This window comes from Ranitomeya variabilis, chromosome 3 (assembly GCF_051348905.1).
Source record: "Ranitomeya variabilis isolate aRanVar5 chromosome 3, aRanVar5.hap1, whole genome shotgun sequence".
Classification (NCBI taxonomy): Eukaryota; Metazoa; Chordata; class Amphibia; order Anura; family Dendrobatidae; genus Ranitomeya; species Ranitomeya variabilis.
In genome coordinates this window covers 631,343,271-631,364,627 of record NC_135234.1, presented here as the reverse complement: position 1 = coordinate 631,364,627, position 21,357 = coordinate 631,343,271, and the positions used below count along the sequence as shown (strand labels likewise).

The window sequence follows — 21,357 nt, the reverse complement described above, 5'->3', positions numbered from 1 at the left end:
AACACCTCTATACCCAGATGATAACACAGGATTGACCAATAACAATGGGCATTGTCACAGCTGACTCTGCCTCTTCCCTTTGCAATGACCTTTGCAAATGTTCGTTAGACACTTCAATACAAAAGATAAGATCGGGATCTAATAATTGTGGTATACATATATACATGTATACATAAAACATGAATTATTTCTAAAAAAAAAAGCCTTTGTTGCCAATGTGATAATTGTCGGATTTTTAATTTTAATACAGAATTGGACATGTAAAAAAAGACAAAAACAAAAACACATTGACAAAAATTATAAAAAAAGAAAATACATTTAACATAAAAACTTGTGGTCATTTCCCAATGATGGCTTTCTTTTAAGGAGTTGTAAGAAATTAGTTCATAGGTCTAAAGGTCTGTTTTTGTCTCAGAATTAGTGCATATGATACGTCTAATATTGCAGCTCAGACACAAAGTAAGGCCGGCGTCACACTCAGCGTAAGACAACACGCCACGTATTATACGTCCGTACTACGGCCGTAATACGGAGAAATGTTCCCAAAATATTGATCCGTAGTCAGGGTGTGTCAGCGTATTTTGCGCATGGCATCCTCCGTATGTAATCCGTATGGCATCCGTACTGCGAGATTTTCGCGCAGGCTTGCAAAACTGACATCTAATGGATTTATGTGCTCAAATGTTCGGGAAAACATATATACAGTATATATATATATGTCATTGAGACACATATATATATATTCTGTATTTAGATTTAATTCAGCGCGATATCTGTGAACAGCCGGTAATTCAATTGCCGGCTTTTCATTTCTCCTGCACAAACCCGACAGGATATGAGACATGGTTTACATATAGTAAACCATCTCATATCTCCATTTTTTTTGCATATTCCACACTACTAATGTTAGTAGTGTATGTGCAAAATTTCAGCGCTGTAGCTGCTAAAATAAAGGGTTAAATGGCGGAAAAAATTGGCGTGGGCTCCCGCGCAATTTTCTCCGCCAGAATGGTAAAGCCAGTGACTGAGGGCAGATATTAATAGCCAGGAGAGGGTCCATGGTTATTGGCCCCCCCCGTGGCTAAAAACATCTGCCCCCAGCCACCCCAGAAAAGGCACATCTGGAAGATGCGCCTATTCTGGCACTTGGCCACTCTCTTCCCACTCCCTGTAGCGGTGGGATATGGGGTAATGAAGGGTTAATGCCACCTTGCTATTGTAAGGTGACATTAAGCCAGATTAATAATGGAGAGGCGTCAATTATGTCACCTATCCATTATTAATCCAATTGTTTGAAAGGGTTAAAAAACACACACACACATTATTTAAAAGTATTTTAATGAAATAAACACAGCGGTTGTTTTAATAATTTATTGCTCTCTCAATCCATTTGCAGACCCTCGCTTGGCAAAATAATAAACGCACAAGATACATACCTTCTGAGTTCCGATCACGTCCCACGAGGTGATCCATCTGAAGGGGTTAACTAATATTACAGGCACGAGCTGCGAAAAACCACTCGCTCGCGCCTGTAATCCCCCGGGTGCTGAAAGGAAAGCTGGATCTGTACTTACATTGAGTCGCGGTGATGCGCCCCTGCTGGATGTTCTCATGAACTGCAGCCTGGGAACTTTTTCCCACGCTCCAGGTGATATGAGGACATCCACCAGGGGGCGCTTCACCGCGACTGAAGGAAATGTAGGTCAATGACCTACATTTCATTCATTCGCCGGGGAATTACAAGCACGAGCACACAGCTGCATTAGCAGGGCTCCTACTTGTAAATTATTTTAACCCCTTCAGATGGATTACATCGTGGGACGTGACGGTTCAGCTGAGGGTATGTATCTTGTGCGTTTATTATTTTGCCAAGCGAGGGCCTGCAAATGGATTGAGAGAGCAATAAAATATTAAAACAACCTGTGTGTTTATTTCATTAAAATACTTTTTAATAATGTGTGTGTGTGTGTGTGTTTTAACCCTTTCAAACAATTGGATTAATAATGGATAGGTGTCATAATTGACGCCTCTCCATTATTAATCTGGCTTAATGTCACCTTACAATAGCAAGGTGGCATTAACCCTTCATTACCCCATATCCCACCGCTACACGGTAGTGGGAAGAGAGTGGCCAAGTGCCAGAATAGGCGCATCTTCCAGATGTGCCTTTTCTGGGGTGGCTGGGGGCAGATGTTTGTAGCCAGGGGGGGGGGGCAATAACTATGGACCCTCTCCTGGCTATTAATATCTGCCCTCAGTCACTGGCTTTACCATTCTGGCAGAGAAAATTGCGCGGGAGCCCACACCAATTTTTTCCGCCATTTAACCCTTTATTTTAGCAGCTACAGCGCTGAAATTTTGCACATACACAGTACTAACATTAGTAGTGTGGAATATGCAAAAAAAAAGGGGATATGAGATGGTTTACTGTATGTAAACCATGTCTCATATCATGTCGGGTTTGTGCAGGAGAAATGAAAAGCCGGCAATTGAATTACCGACTTTTCACTAACACCGCTGCGTATTTCTCGCAAGTCACACTGCTGGTCCGTGTGGAATCCGTATTTTTCTCGCCCCCATAGACTTTCATTGGCGATTTTTTTGCGCAATGCGCTGACAAACGCAGCATGCTGCGATTTTGTACGGCCGTAGAAAGCCGTATAATACTGAACCGTAATATACGGCTGATAGGAGCAGCCCCATTGAGAATAATTGTGCCGTTTATTTTGCGAGTTTTACGGACGTAATTTCTGCGCTCTTACGTCCGTAAAACTCGCCAGTGTGACGCCGGCCTAAGACCTCTGTTTTATAAAATTATGCTGCCCATTTAACTATTGCTTCAAATGTTTGTTTTGTATTTGCTTCATCTATTTCTACGTGCATCACATGTGCATTAATTAATTAATTTATTTGGTGATTGAAATAATTTGTAGTTTTCACAGTATACAACAGACACATAGACTATGGATCATATGGGTTTATTTCTCACCAATCTATAAACACACATGTAGAACTGAACAGTGTCCATACCTTTCCAATTTTTGCTTTAGTTTTATTTTGCTTTTGCAGATGCCCTGAAAGGTGGTAAAGTACAGCTCGGCTTCTTCTACGATTGGCATTAAAACCTTTTCCTATGGCACGAGAAGGCTGCTCCCCCCTTCCTGCTAAGAGAGGACATTAAACATCAGTCGATTTCATAGCGCCACTTTATCTGAAATCTAAAATATGGGGGGGGACAATCCATCAATCAGTTTACCGGTTTTCTGGAGTAAAACTGCTTGAAATGTCCCAAAATGTTTGTACAACTCATAGTTGTGCAAAAATTTTGTAACTTTTGTAATTTCAACTCTAGTCCCTTTTAAAAGGGATCAAACCTTTGAGCTGAACATAACATGGCTATGCGCACCCAACAAATTCATCCTGTTTTTATGCCATAAAAGTGGAGTGTATTTTAACAGAATTGTACGCCAGCTTGTGATTGCCTTTTATCTCTTTCTTTGGCACATGGAAGCTGAAAGATGCGCCAGTTTCATTAAGGGGTGCATGTCAGTCTTGATGAATCGGGGCCATATTACTCAGGTGACAGAACAAATTTTGTGCACCTATCTCTTTCCAGCTCGTTGTTCCTGTACGGTTCTTGACATCTGTGATATCTTTATGTGAAACTAAGAAGAGAACCACCTCTCCTTTTTCGTTCTTGATTGGTACAACATCCAACAAACACCAAAACTGTGAGCCTGAAAGCAAAAAAAAAAAATCACATGAAAAAAACAACTCTCTTTTTTTATAAAATGTATTGAATGCATAAAATTGCTTCAATTGATGAGACATCCACGGAGTGATATTATTTATAGCATTGTCCTACCTGGCAACATAAAGTGGTATAATGCAAGTAAACACTAATTACTAAAGACCCCCATATCCATTAGACTAATTTCGGCTGTATCCACCAATATCAATCGGCAGTCCAGTGTGAATGGGGGCCACTTAATTCTTCTCTGACTGACGCTGCGTCAAAAGATTGTGAAACCGTCATTCAGCTGACAGATATCTATTGCATATGGGGGCTTTATTAACAAAGTACAATGCTGTAAATGTTCAATCCAAGACATTGCTTAAAAAGAACCTGTCATCAGGATTTTATACCCCAAACATGTATATAAAGAAGCTTAATGCTGAGTAACTTCTTACCTTTCTTGTAGAAATCCATTTTGCTGTTTTAGAGAAATCACTAGTTGAAGTTGTATTCTAATGAGTTGTAAGTGCAGTGGGTGGGCGCTGCACTTACAGCTCTCCTGTTCTCTCCATTTTCCCTTCCTGCTGCCTGCCATCTGTCTCTGACTTACAGGTCACTAATGTTTCAGTGACCTGTCCGCTAGATACAGGGGGGCAGGCAGCAGATGGGTAATAAGGAGAGAAGCAGGAGAGCTGTAAGTGCAGCGCCCACCCACTGCACTTACAACTCATTAGCATACAATTTCAACAATGGATTTCTTTGAAACAGAAAAACTGATTTCTAAAAGAAAGCTAGGGGTTTATTCAGCATTAAGCATGTTTATATACATGTCATTAGATTGGGGCATAAAATCCTGAGGACAGTTTTTTTAATAAATGGAAGGGTTCAGCAGAGTTGTCATCTCTCTTTAAATTCCTGAAAAGTCCATAAAAATAAGAAATTTGATCCATCGACGCTTTGCTTTAGACTGGTGGTAGTTGACCAGACTATTGTAATTGTTTTCATCATCTTATAGCTCTTAATAAATACATTTATATCCGTATATTGGAGTTCTAGACATGTACTTAGAATCTTTTTAAGCCATTATATTTTTCTAATTTGTCCATAAAAATGTTGGTTGTCTGTGATTTTTGGATACATTGTCCAGAAAAATTAAAATATCAGGTTTTCAACCCTACTGTCCAGATATATAAAAAAGTGTTGTTAAAGAGGACCTTTCACCAAATGTTTCATGTTGAACTGGACATGTAATATTGCAGGGTGGAATAAAATGTTTGTTTTTTATAAATTTCACCTCTCTTGCTGAAATATTGGTAAGAAAGCACCATTCAATTGGTAAGCCCCATTCTCGGTCTATACAGCCTCTGTTGGCGGGAGCGGGGCTGGCTTAGCTATTGCAGTGGATGATCATCCAGTACACTTCAAAAACAACTCTGGTCCTATTGCGAGACAGGAAATATTCAATACAAACTGGAAGAGAACTTGGAGGTGTCGAAATGACAGGAATTATATTAGTAAGAATGTATCCTTACTGTCTCCTGACAGCAGATAAATTGGACTTGTTGGGTTTCAGCGTTGCTAATCTTTGGTTCCCATGGAAGATAAGCTGTTGCTTGAGGGGTTTGGCAGCAGCTTATCCTTCACTCCTCATTGAAATAGACATGCATGCATTGCTAAAATGAGAACGGTCAATGGATGCCAGCAAGATTTTTGGGATCTCTTGGCAAAAATCACATAACTGGGGCAGATTTATATATCAGCTGGTTATTTTTTTGCCAATCCAGTCTTTGTGACATAGTGATACAATTCCAGAAACCAGAGAAGATGAACAGTGGTCCAGATAGATGGATGCATGGAAACATAACAAACATACTAATGTATAGATCTCTTCGCTTAACTCACACCCAGTTATTATATAGCATACCGATAAGTATTCTCATTTACTGTAGTAATAGTTTATTCCGGCCCATTCACTCACCGTTTTTCCTGTAAAGCAATAACTCACACTTCAGCTCTTGTTTGTCGTTCAGAGCTTTTTGGATGCATTGCTTGACCTGTTCTCCGGTATCAGTGCCATACAAAAAGGTGCAAGCACAGGACCTCTGCATGACCTCCGCACGGGCAAAGCCAGTCAACTCACAAAACCCATCTGAGCAATACACCACAGGGTAGGAGTGTGGCAGCTGAGCATTGCCAAGGACAAAGTTGCTGTCTGTATAGACAAAGAGAGCGGAGAGAGGAGAGAGGGACAGACAGGGGAGGATGGAAACATGATGGAGAAAACGAAAAATGGAGTGATTAATAATAGTGGTTAATATGAAGAAATTGAGTCACCAGAAATGGGTAACCACATTTATATTGTCTGTAGTGATAGGTGAATTCTATATAATATTTTACTAGGGTACCCATACACATAGCAGTAGAGGGCATTTTTGCCACAAATTGCTACAGCCCAGTAAATGACACATCACTCTCATCAGGGTCTCTTTTCCTACATTGTGCTGCTCTCAGATTACACAGCAAAAACCTGCTGACAGATTCCATTTAAACTATACAGGGACCTTTAATTATGGGCTCACATACCATTGGTGCAGCCAGTGAAGCCGCATATGGACCCAAGAGGTAAGAGTGCCACATCTACCTCCAAAGTAGGTGGAATTGTGCATTATGATGAGCTATTGAACTGCAGAGGATGCAGATATTGTTTTTACACAAGGGCGCTCTCTTGTCTGTGTTCGCTCCTGCCTTTCATCGTCTATTTCGGTCAAGTTAGACACTAAAAATATTGTAATTGAGCAGCCAAGAAATCTGAAAAATGTCAGCTCCCAGGATCACTACTTATTCTCACACATCTCTAGTCCTGAGAACCTCCAGAAACATTTACATACATATGAATGACTGTAATTGCTCTTCTTCCGAGCTGCACTTAACGTTCCTTCTAGCTAATTATACATTATTTTAACATTTCCTTTAATTTTTTTTTTTTACTTATTATGTAAGTGAACATTTTAGGAGGCTTACATTTTTACTAATGATAATGAGATAGTCCCAGAATCAGCAGCTGAAAGTGCAAATCATGATGTATAAAGGACAATATATTTGCATGATCAGTATAATGTATGTATGTGTTTATATATATGTATATTTCTATGTGTATGTATGTTTGTATAACTGTTTAATTTTAACAACCTGTTTTTTTGGAGCATGAATTTCAAATTTAGCAAACTGAACAACCAAGCATCTATAAATGATAGCACGTGTCTGGCACAATGTGCTCTATGTGCCGCATTCATCTACAAGGCACATCACCATAAACTGCTCCAGATCAATGACCGTACATATGTCACTCTGAAGAACACACTTTTATGACACAGTTGTCTGTGGAAGGTTTCATAAATATAACATAAAATGTCAAATAAGTTAAAAAACAATAAGGCCATGTGCACACGTTCAGTATTTTTCGCGTTTTTTTCACGTTTTTTCGCTATAAAAACGTGATAAAAACGCAAAAAAACGCGAAAAAAACGCTTACATATGCCTCCCATTATTTTCAGTGTATTCCGCATATCTTGTGCAAATGTTGCATTTTTTTCCGCGAAAAAATCCCATAGCGGAAAAAAAAGCAACATGTTCATTAAATTTGCGGAATTGCGGGGATTCCGCACACCTAGGAATGCATTGATCTGCTTACTTTCCGCATGTGGCTATGCCCACCATGCGGGAAGTAAGCAGATCATGTGCGGTTGGTACCCAGGGTGGAGGAGAGGAGACTCTCCTCCACAGACTGGGCACCGTATAATTGGTAAAAAAAAAAGAATTAAAATAAAAAATAGTCATATACTCACCTTCGATGGCCCCCGCAGTCTTCCCGCCTCTCAGCGGTGCACGCTGCCACTTCCGTTCCTACAGCTGGTGTGTGTGAAGGACCTCCGATGACGTCATCGAAGGTCCTGCACACACCATCTATAGGAAAGGAAGCCGCTGAGGAGATCGGCTGTCTGCAGAAGGTGAGTATAACCATTTTTTTATTTTTTTTATTATTTTTAACATTCTATCTTTTACTATTGATGCTGCATAGGCTGCATCTATAGTAAAAAGTTGGTCACACTTATCAAACACTATGTTTGACAAGTGTGACCAACCTGTCAATCAGTTTTCCAAGCGATGCTACAGATCGCTTGGAAAACTTTAGCATTCTGCAAGCTAATTACGCTTGCAAAATGCTAAACAAAACGCGAAAAAACGTGAAAAAAACGCAAAAAGAAACATGCGGATTTCTTGCAGAAAATTTCCGGTTTTCTTCAGGAAATTTCTGCAAGAAATCCTGACGTGTGCACATACCCTAAAGGTTGCACCATAATTTACCAAGAATGACTACTGTAGAACATTGAAACTGCATTGCTGCCATAGAAAATGGGAAAAAAGTGCTATATAATGTATATATGAAATATTCATCTGCAAAAATTGCTATGAAAAAAAGGAAGGTACTTAGCGCTGTAGGTTTATTCACTCCATAAACCATTTAAGGCAGCAAAACAAAGGTAAACAGTCTTACATCAGATGGATAAATCCTCAGTGTCCATAGTAGAGCTCTGCTCTCTCTCAGACCTGTAGGCATACAGGCTGTGCCATGTCCAGCACGTAGGCTCTCCAGCCTAAATATGGTCTCTGTGTGCTTCCAGGACGTCTGTCCCCACTTGGAACCGTCCAACACACAGGCCATTCTGCAGTGTCCAGCCAAGACACATGGAAGTGTGTCCACTCTGACAGACTTCCAAACACTCCCCAGCATGTGCCAAACACACCTCCATTATGTAGCCTGAAACCACACCCAGGTACCTGTCACATGATTAGACATGTGGTTCTGACATCACCACAGGTCCTGAAACAAACATAGATAGGCATGGTTATGCCCCTTACCCAAGGGTGAGGTATATGGGTAGCCAGACCCTCCCATCTCTCATAGCTACCCGTAACCCGGACCCAAATATACCAAACAATTCCTTATTGCTTTATGTGCATTAAAGAAAACACTCTGGGTTACATCACAGGGACAAGCCTTCTCTGTGATACATACCTCCCGTCGACTATACAACCTTTAGCCATGCTACAGCGCATAGATTGGCTAATATGTGAGCTCAACTGCCACATCAAGGCGTCCTTCGAAAATTGGGTCCCTGTCCTGATATGTCACCTGTCCTGGTCAAAAAAGCCTAACATTTATGGGACAGGAGTGGACCAGCTAACTACTTAAAATCACCTGTGGCTGATGGGAGTGCACATGTCCAAAAAGGCTTTAATACAAATAGAAAAAAATACCAGCACATCCATGAAATTACAACATCAAGAAGGAATAATCATGGAAATCACAGGATGAATTAGACATGTTAATGATATGCAAGTGATGAAAAAATGGAAACACCATTTTCAAAACATCTTAATTTAATTAGTATTGAGTATGCACCATGCACATACAGTGGGGGGGTGTTATGATCCTTAGTGGTTGAGGATCACGAATTACTCCAGCTAAGTAACAAACATAGGACAAGCTCTAGGGAGGTGGCAATCTGGACTAACCGCAAATCTGAACCTATCCAAACACACTAGAAGTAGCCGGTGAACGTGCCTAAAAAATCCTAGACGTCTCGAGCCGGCCTGAGGAACTAACTACCCCTAGAGAGAAAGAAAGACCTCTCTTGCCTCCAGAGAAATAATCCCCAAAGATATAGAAGCCCCCAACAAATAATAACGGTGAGGTAAGAGGAAGGCACATACACAGGGGTGAAAACAGATTCAGCAAATGAGGCCCACTAATACTAGATAGCAGAAAATAGTAAGGGGTCTGTGCGGTCAGTAAAAAACCCTAACAAATTATCCACACCGAGATTTCAAGAACCCCCGCACCAACTAACGGTGTGGGGGGAGAAACTCAGTCCCCTAGAGCAACCAGCAAGTGAGGAGATCACATCTTAGCAAGCTGGACAAGAAACATGATGAATGCTGATAATCAAAAAATGAACGGGCAAAAACTTAGCTTGTCTTGGAGAGGCTGGGAGCAAGGTAATCACAAGGAATCTGAAGAGCACTGAATACATTGATAGCAGGCAAGGAACTGAGTATCCAGGTGAGTTAAATAGGAAACGAACCAAGGATAACGAACCAGCTGATGCAGCCAACCTGCAGAAGACAACACTACACAGTACCGCTTGTGACCACTAGAGGGAGCCTAAAAATAGAGTTCACAACAGTACCCCCCCTTGAGGAGGGGTCACCGAACCCTCATCAAGACCCCCAGGGCGATCAGGATGAGCCGCGTGGAAGGCACGAACCAAATCGGACGCATGAACATCAGAGGCGACAACCCAGGAATTATCCTCCTGACCATAGCCCTTCCACTTCACCAAATACTGAAGCCTCCGTCTAGAGATACGAGAATCCAAAATCTTCTCCACCACGTACTCCAATTCACCCTCGACCAGTATCGGAGCAGGAGGGTCAACAGAAGGAGCCACAGGTACCACATACCTACGCAACAAAGACCTATGGAACACATTATGAATGGTGTTGTGAATTAGACTTTTTTGGCTCCCTCTTGTGGTCACTAGTGATATTACTCTGGGATTGTCTTTCCTCAGTTTGGCACCCACCTGGGTCGTTAGTCCAGGGGTGTTGCTATATAAACTTCCTGAATTCTCAGTCTGGTGCCTGGCATCGTTGTAATCAGTTCCTTTCTGTTTGCTCCTGTCTGCTGGTCCTGGATCTTGCAAAATTAAGCTAAGTCCTGCTTCTTGGTTTTTTGGTTATTTGCATGGCTCTTATTTTTTGTCCAGCTTGTACTAAATGTGATTCCTGATTTTTGCTGGAAGCTCTAGGGGGCTGGTATTCTCCCCCCGGGCCGTTAGATGGTTCGGGGGTTCTTGAATATCCAGCGTGGAAATTTTGATAGGGTTTTTGCTGACCGTATAAGTCATCTTACTATATTCTGCTATTAGTCAGTGGGCCTCTCTTTGCTAAATATCTAGTTCATTCTTACGTTTGTCTTTTCTTCTTACCTCACCGTTATTATTTGTTGGGGGCTTGTATCCAACTTTTGGGGTCTTTTCTCTGGAGGCAAGAAAGGTCTATCTTTTCCCTTCTAGGGTTAGTTAGTTCTCCGGCTGGCGCGAGACGTCTAGAACCAACGTAGGCACGTTCCCCGGCTGCTGCTATTTGTGGTGCTAGGATTAGATATACGGTCAGCCCAGTTACCACTGCCCTATGAGCTGGTTTTTTGTGTTTGCAGACTTGGTATTCACTTTTGAGACCCTCTGCCATTGGGGTCATAATAGTATGCCAGGCCAAAGTTGAATGTTTAATGCATTGCAGAAGTGGGATAATAAGAAAGGAAATTCTGAGTTTTTTTTTTTTTTCTTCCTCTCTTTCTTCCTCCCCTTTACCTCTGAGTGGCTTGAGCTTGCTGCAGACATGAATGTCCAGACCTTGATTACAAGTGTAGATCAGCTTGCTGCTCGTGTGCAGGGCATACAAGATTTTGTTACCAGTAGTCCAATGTCTGAACCTAAAATACCTATTCCTGAACTGTTCTCTGGAGACCGATTTAAGTTTAGGAATTTCAGGAATAATTGTAAATTGTTTCTATTTCTGAGACCCCGTTCATCTGGAGACTCAGCTCAGCAAGTTAAAATTGTTATCTCTTTCTTACGGGGCGACCCTCAGGATTGGGCTTTCTCGCTAGCGCCAGGAGATCCGGCATTGGCAAATATTGATGCGTTTTTTCTGGCGCTCGGATTTCTTTACGAGGAACCCAATCTTGAAATTCAGGCAGAAAAAGCCTTGCTGGCTATTTCTCAGGGCCAGGATGAAGCTGAAGTGTATTGCCAAAAATTTCGGAAATGGTCCGTGCTTACTCAGTGGAATGAGTGTGCTCTGGCCGCAAATTTCAGAAATGGCCTTTCTAAAGCCATTAAGAATGTGATGGTGGGTTTCCCCATTCCTACAAGTCTGAATGATTCCATGGCGCTGGCTATTCAAATTGACGGGCGTTTGCGGGAGCGCAAAGCCGCTAATCCTCTGGTGGTGTTGTCTGAACAAACACCTGATTTAATGCAATGTGGTAGAATTCAGACTAGAAATGAACGGAAAAATCATAGACGTCAGAATGGGTTGTGTTTTTACTGTGGTGATTCTACACATGTTATATCAGCATGCTCTAAACGCCTAATAAGGGTTGTTAGTCCGGTCGCCATTGGTAATTTGCAACCTAAATTTATTTTGTCTGTGACTTTAATTTGCTCATTGTCCTCCTACCCTGTTATGGCGTTTGTGGATTCAGGTGCTGCCCTGAGTCTTATGGATCTGTCGTTTGCCAAGCGCTGTGGTTTTGTTCTTGAGCCGTTGGTAGATCCTATCCCTCTTAGGGGTATTGATGCTACGCCATTGGCGGAAAATAAACCGCAGTTTTGGACACAGGTAACCATGTGCATGACTCCTGAACATCGGGAGGTGATTCGTTTTCTTGTTCTGCATAAAATGCATGATTTGGTCGTTTTGGGTCTGCCATGGTTACAGACCCATAATCCAGTCTTGGATTGGGAGGCAATGTCTGTGTCAAGTTGGGGCTGTCAGGGAATTCATGGTGATTCCCCGCCGGTGTCTATTGCTTCCTCTACTCCTTCGGAAGTTCCTGAGTATTTGTCTGATTATCAGGATGTATTCAGCGAGTCCAGGTCCAGTGCTTTGCCTCCTCATAGGGACTGTGACTGTGCCATAGATTTGATTCCAGGTAGCAAATTTCCTAAGGGAAGACTATTTAATCTGTCTGTACCTGAGCATACCGCAATGCGTTCGTATATCAAGGAATCTCTGGAGAAGGGGCATATCCGTCCTTCCTCTTCCCCTCTTGGTGCGGGATTCTTTTTTGTGGCCAAGAAGGACGGATCTTTGAGACCTTGTATTGACTATCGGCTTTTGAATAAAATCACTGTTAAATTTCAGTATCCTTTGCCTCTGTTGTCAGACTTGTTTGCCCGAATTAAAGGTGCCAAGTGGTTCACCAAGATAGATCTTCGTGGTGCATACAACCTTGTGCGCATTAAGCGAGGAGATGAATGGAAAACCGCATTTAATACGCCCGAAGGTCATTTTGAGTACTTGGTGATGCCTTTTGGGCTCTCTAACGCTCCTTCAGTGTTTCAGTCCTTTATGCATGATATTTTCCGGAAGTATCTGGATAAATTTATGATCGTTTATCTGGATGATTTTCTGTTTTTTTCTGATGACTGGGACTCGCATGTAGAGCAGGTCAGGATGGTGTTTCAGGTTTTGCGTGAGAATGCTTTATTTGTTAAGGGCTCAAAGTGTCTCTTTGGAGTACAGAAGGTTCCCTTTTTGGGTTTTATTTTTTCCCCTTCTGCGGTGGAGATGGACCCAGTCAAGGTCCGAGCTATTCATGATTGGACTCAACCCACGTCAGTTAAGAGTCTTCAGAAGTTCTTGGGTTTTGCTAACTTCTACCGTCGTTTTATTGCTAATTTTTCTAGCATTGTTAAACCTTTGACGGATATGACCAAGAAAGGTTCTGATGTTGCTAACTGGGCTCCTGCAGCCGTGGAGGCTTTCCAGGAGTTGAAGTGCCGGTTTACTTCGGCGCCTGTTTTGTGCCAGCCTGATGTCTCACTTCCCTTTCAGGTTGAAGTGGATGCTTCTGAGATTGGGGCAGGGGCCGTTTTGTCGCAGAGAGGCCCTGGTTGCTCTGTGATGAGACCTTGTGCCTTTTTCTCGAGGAAGTTTTCGCCTGCTGAGCGGAATTATGATGTTGGCAATCGGGAGTTGTTGGCCATGAAGTGGGCATTTGAGGAGTGGCGTCATTGGCTCGAGGGTGCTAAGCATCGTGTGGTGGTCTTGACTGATCACAAAAATTTGATGTATCTCGAGTCTGCTAAACGCCTGAATCCTAGACAGGCCCGCTGGTCATTGTTTTTCTCCCGTTTTGACTTTGTGGTCTCGTATTTACCAGGTTCAAAGAATGTGAAGGCTGATGCTCTTTCAAGGAGCTTTGTGCCTGACTCTCCGGGAGTCGCAGAACCGGTTGGTATTCTTAAAGAGGGAGTTATCTTGTCAGCCATTTCTCCGGATTTGCGACGTGTGTTGCAGAGATTTCAGGCTGGTAGACCTGACTCTTGTCCACCTGACAGACTGTTTGTTCCTGATAAGTGGACCAGCAGAGTCATTTCCGAGGTTCATTCCTCGGTGTTGGCAGGGCATCCGGGAATTTTTGGCACCAGAGATCTGGTGGCTAGGTCCTTTTGGTGGCCTTCCTTGTCACGGGATGTGCGGTCGTTTGTGCAGTCCTGTGGGACTTGTGCTCGAGCTAAGCCTTGCTGTTCTCGTGCCAGCAGGTTGCTCTTGCCCTTGCCTGTCCCGAAGAGGCCTTGGACACACATTTCCATGGATTTCATTTCAGATCTCCCGGTGTCTCAGGGCATGTCTGTCATCTGGGTGGTATGTGATCGCTTTTCTAAGATGGTCCATTTGGTGCCTTTGCCTAAGCTGCCTTCCTCTTCCGATCTGGTTCCTGTGTTCTTTCAGAATGTGGTTCGTTTACACGGCATTCCTGAGAATATTGTGTCTGACAGAGGATCCCAGTTTGTTTCCAGGTTCTGGCGATCCTTTTGTGCTAGGATGGGCATTGAGTTGTCGTTTTCGTCTGCCTTTCATCCTCAGACTAATGGACAAACGGAGCGAACTAATCAGACTCTGGAGGCTTATTTGAGGTGTTTTGTTTCTGCGGATCAGGATGATTGGGTGACCTTCTTGCCGTTGGCTGAGTTTGCCCTTAATAATCGGGCTAGTTCCGCTACATTGGTTTCGCCATTTTTCTGTAACTCTGGTTTCCATCCTCGTTTTTCCTCGGGACATGTGGAGCCTTCTGACTGTCCTGGGGTAGATTCTGTGGTGGATAAGTTGCAGCAGATCTGGAATCATGTGGTGGACAACTTAAAGTTGTCACAAGAGAAGGCTCAGCGTTTTGCCAACCGCCGCCGCGGTGTGGGTCCCCGACTTCGTGTTGGGGATTTGGTATGGCTGTCTTCTCGATTTGTTCCTATGAAGGTCTCCTCTCCTAAATTTAAGCCTCGCTTCATCGGTCCTTACAAGATATTGGAAATCCTTAATCCTGTGTCCTTTCGCTTGGATCTTCCGGTGTCATTTGCCATTCACAACGTGTTCCATAGGTCTTTGTTGCGGCGGTACGTTGTACCTATGGTTCCTTCTGTTGAGCCTCCTGCTCCGGTGTTGGTTGAGGGCGAGTTGGAGTACGTGGTGGAGAAGATCTTGGATTCTCGTCTCTCCAGGCGGAGGCTTCAGTATCTGGTCAAGTGGAAGGGCTATGGTCAGGAGGATAATTCCTGGGTGGTTGCCTCTGATGAGCATGCGGCCGATTTAGTTCGTGCCTTTCACGCTGCTCATCCTGATCGTCCTGGTGGTCTTGGTGAGGGTTCGGTGACCCCTCCTTAAGGGGGGGGGTACTGTTGTGAATTAGACTTTTTGGCTCCCTCTTGTGGTCACTAGTGATATGACTCTGGGATTGTCTTTCTTCAGTTTGGCACTCACCTGGGTCGTTAGTCCAGGGGTGTCGCTATATAAACTTTCTGGATCCTTAGTCCAGTGCCTGGCATCGTTGTAATCAGATCCTTCTGTTGCTCCTGTCTGCTGGTCCTGGCTCTTGCAAAATTAAGCTAAGTCCTGCTTCCTTGTTTTTTGGTTATTTGCTTTGCTTCTATTTTTGTCCAGCTTGTACTAAATGTGATTTCTGACTTTGCTGGAAGCTCTAGGGGGCTGGTGTTCTCCCCCCGGCCGTTAGACGGTTTGGGGGTTCTTGAATATCCAGCGTGGATGTTTTAATAGGGTTTTTGCTGACCATATAAGTCATCTTACTATATTCTGCTATTAGCTAGTGGGCCTCTCTTTGCTAAATACCTAGCTCATTCTTATGTTTGTCTTTTCCTCTTGCCTCACCGTTATTATTTGTTGGGGGCTTGTATCCAACTTTGGGGGTCTTTTCTCTGGAGGCAAGAAAGGTCTTTTCTTTTCCCTTCTAGGGTTAGTTAGTTCTCCGGCTGGCGCGAGACGTCTAGAACCAACGTAGGCACGTTCCCCGGCTACTTCTATTTGTGGTGCTAGGATTAGATATATGGTCAGCCCAGTTACCACTGCCCTATGAGCTGGTTTTTTATGTTTGCAGACTTGGTATTTATTCCTGAGACCCTCTGCCATTGGGGTCATAACAATGTGCGGTCTTTTGTGCAGTCCTGTGGGACTTGTGCTCGAGCTAAGCCTTGCTGTTCTCGTGCCAGCGGGTTGCTCTTGCCCTTGCCTGTCCCGAAGAGGCCTTGGACACACATTTCCATGGATTTCATTTCAGATCTTCCGGTGTCTCAGGGCATGTCTGTCATCTGGGTGGTATGTGATCGCTTTTCCAAGATGGTCCATTTGGTATCTTTGCCTAAGCTGCCTTCCTCTTCCGATCTGGTTCCTTTGTTCTTTCAGAATGTGGTTCGTTTACACGGCATTCCTGAGAATATTGTGTCTGACAGAGGATCCCAGTTTGTTTCCAGGTTCTGGCGATCCTTTTGTGCTAAGATGGGCATTGATTTGTTGTTTTCGTCTGCCTTTCATCCTCAGACTAATGGACAGACGGAGCGAACTAATCAGACTCTGGAGGCTTATTTGAGGTGTTTTGTTTCTACTGATCAGGATGATTGGGTGACCTTCTTGCCGTTGGCTGAGTTTGCCCTTAATAATCGGGCTAGTTCCGCTACTTTGGTTTCGCCATTTTTCTGCAACTCTGGTTTCCATCCTCGTTTTTCCTCGGGACATGTGGAGCCTTCTGACTGTCCTGGGGTAGATTCCGTGGTGGATAGGTTGCAGCAGATTTGGAATCATGTGGTGGACAACGTAAAGTTGTCACAGGAGAAGGCTCAGCGTTTTGCCAACCGCCGCCGCGGTGTGGGTCCCCGACTTCGTGTTGGGGATTTGGTATGGCTGTCTTCTCGATTTGTTCCTATGAAGGTCTCCTCTCCTAAATTTAAGCCTCGCTTCATCGGTCCTTACAAGATATTGGAAATCCTTAATCCTGTGTCCTTTCGCTTGGATCTTCCGGTGTCGTTTGCCATTCACAACGTGTTCCATAGGTCTTTGTTGCGGCGGTACGTTGTGCCTGTGGTTACTTCTGTTGAGCCTCCTGCTCCGGTGTTGGTTGAGGGCGAGTTGGAGTATGTGGTGGAGAAGATCTTGGATTCTCGTCTCTCCAGGCGGAGGCTTCAGTATCTGGTCAAGTGGAAGGGCTATGGTCAGGAGGATAATTCCTGGGTGGTTGCCTCTGATGTGCATGCGGCCGATTTAGTTCGTGCCTTTCACGCTGCTCATCCTGATCGCCCTGGTGGTCTTGGTGAGGGTTCGGTGACCCCTCCTTAAAGGGGGGGGTACTGTTGTGAATTAGACTTTTTTGGCTCCCTCTTGTGGTCACTAGTGATATGACTCTGGGATTGTCTTTCCTCAGTTTGGCACCCACCTGGGTCGTTAGTCCAGGGGTGTTGCTATATAAACTTCCTGAATTCTCAGTCTGGTGCCTGGCATCGTTGTAATCAGTTCCTTTCTGTTTGCTCCTGTCTGCTGGTCCTGGATCTTGCAAAATTAAGCTAAGTCCTGCTTCTTGGTTTTTTGGTTATTTGCATTGCTCTTATTTTTTGTCCAGCTTGTACTAAATGTGATTCCTGATTTTTGCTGGAAGCTCTAGGGGGCTGGTATTCTCCCCCCGGGCCGTTAGACGGTTCGGGGTTCTTGAATATCCAGCGTGGAAATTTTGATAGGGTTTTTGCTGACCGTATAAGTCATCTTACTATATTCTGCTATTAGTCAGTGGGCCTCTCTTTGCTAAATATCTAGTTCATTCTTACGTTTGTCTTTTCTTCTTACCTCACCTGTTATGACCCCAATGGCGAGGGTCTCAGAGGAACGTGGAAGTCTGCAGAATACAAAAATCCAGCTCATAGGGCAGTGGTAACTGGGTTGACCATATATCTACTCCTAACGCCAACACTAGAAGTAGCCGGGGATCATTCCTACGTTGATTCTAGATGACACGCGCCAGCCGGAGAATCTAGCTACCCCTAGTAGAGGAAAACAAAGACCTTTCTTGCCTCCAGAGAAGGGGACCCCAAAGCTGGATAGAAGCCCCCCACAAATAATGACGGTGAGGTAAGAGGAAATGACAAACACAGAAATGAACCAGGTTTAGCACAGAGAGGCCCGCTTACTGATAGCAGAATAAAGAAAGGTAACTTATATGGTCAACAAAAACCCTATCAAAATCCACACTGGAAATTCAAGAACCCCCGAACCGTCTAACGGTCCGGGGGGAGAACACCAGCCCCCTAGAGCTTCCAGCAAAGGTCAGGATATAGATTTGGAACAAGCTGGACAAAAATACAAAACCAAAACAAATAGCAAAAAGCAAAAGGCAGACTTAGCTGATATAACTGGAACCAGGATCAGTAGACAAGAGCACAGCAGACTAGCTCTGATAACTACGTTGCCAGGCATTGAACTGAAGGTCCAGGGAGCTTATATAGCAACACCCCTAACTAACGACCCAGGTGCGGATAAAAGGAATGACAGAAAAACCAGAGTCAAAAAACTAGTAACCACTAGAGGGAGCAAAAAGCAAATTCACAACAGTACCCCCCCCTTAGTGAGGGGTCACCGAACCCTCACCACGACCACCAGGGCGATCAGGATGAGCGGCATGAAAGGCACGAACTAAATCGGCCGCATGAACATCAGAGGCGACCACCCAGGAATTATCCTCCTGACCATAGCCCTTCCACTTGACCAGGTACTGAAGCCTCCGCCTGGAGAGGCGAGAATCCAAGATCTTCTCCACCACGTACTCCAACTCGCCCTCAACCAACACCGGAGCAGGAGGCTCAGCAGAAGGAACTACAGGCACAATGTACCGCCGCAACAAGGACCTATGAAATACATTGTGAATAGCAAACGACACAGGAAGATCCAGACGAAAAGATACAGGATTAAGGATTTCCAATATCTTGTAAGGCCCAATAAAACGAGGTTTAAATTTGGGAGAGGAGACCTTCATAGGAACAAAGCGGGAAGAAAGCCACACCAAATCCCCAACGCGTAGTCGGGGACCCACACCGCGGCGGCGGTTGGCAAAGCGCTGAGCCTTCTCCTGTGACAACTTCAAGTTGTCCACCACATGATTCCAGATCTGCTGCAACCTATCCACCACAGAATCCACCCCAGGACAGTCAGAAGGCTCCACATGACCCGAAGAAAAGCGAGGATGGAAACCAGAGTTGCAGAAAAAAGGCGAAACCAAGGTGGCGGAACTAGCCCGATTATTAAGGGCAAACTCAGCCAACGGCAAGAATATCACCCAATCGTCCTGATCAGCAGAGACAAAACACCTCAAATAAGCCTCCAAAGTCTGATTGGTTCGCTCCGTCTGTCCATTAGTCTGAGGATGGAAAGCAGACGAAAACGACAAATCAATGCCCATCCTACTACAAAAGGATCGCCAGAACCTGGAAACGAACTGGGATCCTCTGTCTGACACAATATTCTCAGGGATGCCGTGCAAACGAACCACGTTCTGGAAAAACACAGGAACCAGATCGGAAGAGGAAGGCAGCTTAGGCAAAGGAACCAAATGGACCATCTTGGAGAAGCGATCACATATCACCCAGATAACGGACATGCCCTGAGATAGCGGAAGATCAGAAATGAAATCCATGGAGATATGTGTCCAAGGTCTCTTCGGGACAGGCAAGGGCAAGAGCAAACCGCTGGCACGAGAACAGCAAGGCTTAGCTCGAGCACAAGTCCCACAGGACTGCACAAATGACCGCACATCCCTTGACAAGGAAGGCCACCAAAAGGACCTGGCCACCAGATCTCTGGTGCCAAAAATTCCCGGGTGACCTGCCAACACCGAGGAATGAACCTCGGAAATGACTCTGCTGGTCCACTTATCCGGGACAAACAGTCTGTCAGGTGGACAAGACTCAGGCCTATCAGCCTGAAATCTCTGCAACACACGTCGCAGATCCGGAGAAATAGCTGACAAGATAACTCCATCTTTAAGAATACCAACAGGATCAGCGACTCCAGGAGCATCAGGCACAAAGCTCCTAGAAAGAGCATCGGCCTTCACATTCTTTGAACCTGGTAAATACGAGACAACAAAATCAAAGCGGGAGAAAAACAATGACCAGCGGGCCTGTCTCGGATTAAGGCGTTTAGCAGACTCGAGATACATCAGATTTTTGTGATCAGTCAAGACCACCACACGATGCTTAGCACCCTCGAGCCAATGACGCCACTCCTCAAATGCCCATTTCATGGCCAACAACTCCCGATTGCCCACATCATAATTTCGCTCGGCAGGCGAAAACTTCCTAGAGAAAAAGGCACAAGGTTTCATAACAGAGCAACCAGGGCCTCTCTGCGACAAAACGGCCCCTGCCCCAATCTCCGAAGCATCCACCTCAACCTGAAAGGGAAGTGAGACGTCAGGCTGGCACAAAACAGGCGCCGAAGTAAACCGGCGTTTCAACTCCTGGAAAGCCTCCACGGCAGCAGGAGCCCAGTTAGCTACATCGGAGCCCTTCTTGGTCATATCCGTCAAAGGTTTCACAATGCTAGAAAAATTAGCGATAAAACGACGGTAGAAGTTAGCGAAGCCCAAGAACTTCTGAAGACTCTTAACTGACGAGGGCTGAGTCCAATCAAGAATAGCTCGGACCTTGACTGGGTCCATCTCCACAGCAGAAGGGGAAAAAATGAACCCCAAAAAGGGAACCTTCTGTACACCAAAGAGACACTTTGAGCCCTTGACAAACAAAGAATTTTCACGCAAAATTTTAAAGACCAACCTGACCTGCTCCACATGCGAATCCCAATTATCAGAAAAAACCAAAATATCATCCAGATAAACAATCAAAAATTTATCCAGATACTTCCGGAAAATGTCATGCATAAAGGACTGAAAAACTGAAGGCGCATTGGAGAGCCCAAAAGGCATCACCAAGTACTCAAAATGACCTTCGGGCGTATTGAATGCGGTTTTCCATTCATCACCTTGCTTAATGCGCACAAGGTTGTACGCACCACGAAGGTCTATCTTGGTGAACCACTTGGCACCCTTAATCCGGGCAAACAAGTCAGACAACAGCGGTAAAGGATACTGAAATTTGACAGTGATCTTATTCAAAAGCCGATAATCAATACAAGGTCTCAAAGATCCGTCCTTTTTTGCCACAAAAAAGAATCCCGCACCAAGAGGGGAAGAAGACGGACGAATATGTCCTTTTTCCAGAGACTCCTTGATATATGAACGCATAGCGGTATGTTCAGGTACCGACAGATTAAACAGTCTTCCTTTAGGAAATTTACTGCCTGGGATCAAATCTATAGCACAGTCACAGTCCCTATGAGGAGGCAGTGCACTGGACTCAGACTCACTGAAGACATCCTGATAATCAGACAAATACTCCGGAACTTCCGAAGGCGTAGAAGAAGCAATAGACACAGGCAGGGAA

General features: G+C 44.3%; 1 protein-coding gene across 2 annotated transcripts in view; it reads right to left on the bottom strand.

Annotated features, from left to right (window-relative positions):
• The window catches only part of KCNH3 (potassium voltage-gated channel subfamily H member 3), a 146,360-nt gene that overhangs the window by 87,167 nt on the left and 37,836 nt on the right, over nucleotides 1–21,357 (bottom strand). Inside the window, exons 3-5 of one of the 2 annotated variants that reach the window (XM_077297496.1) lie at nucleotides 5,715–5,948; nucleotides 3,603–3,737; nucleotides 3,031–3,164 (exon numbers count right to left, since the gene is read on the bottom strand). In XM_077297496.1, the coding sequence (XP_077153611.1) occupies nucleotides 3,031–3,164; nucleotides 3,603–3,737; nucleotides 5,715–5,948 (503 nt within the window). The remainder of the gene's footprint in view (nucleotides 1–3,030; nucleotides 3,165–3,602; nucleotides 3,738–5,714; nucleotides 5,949–21,357) is intronic. The other variant, XM_077297495.1, reaches the window with a different exon arrangement.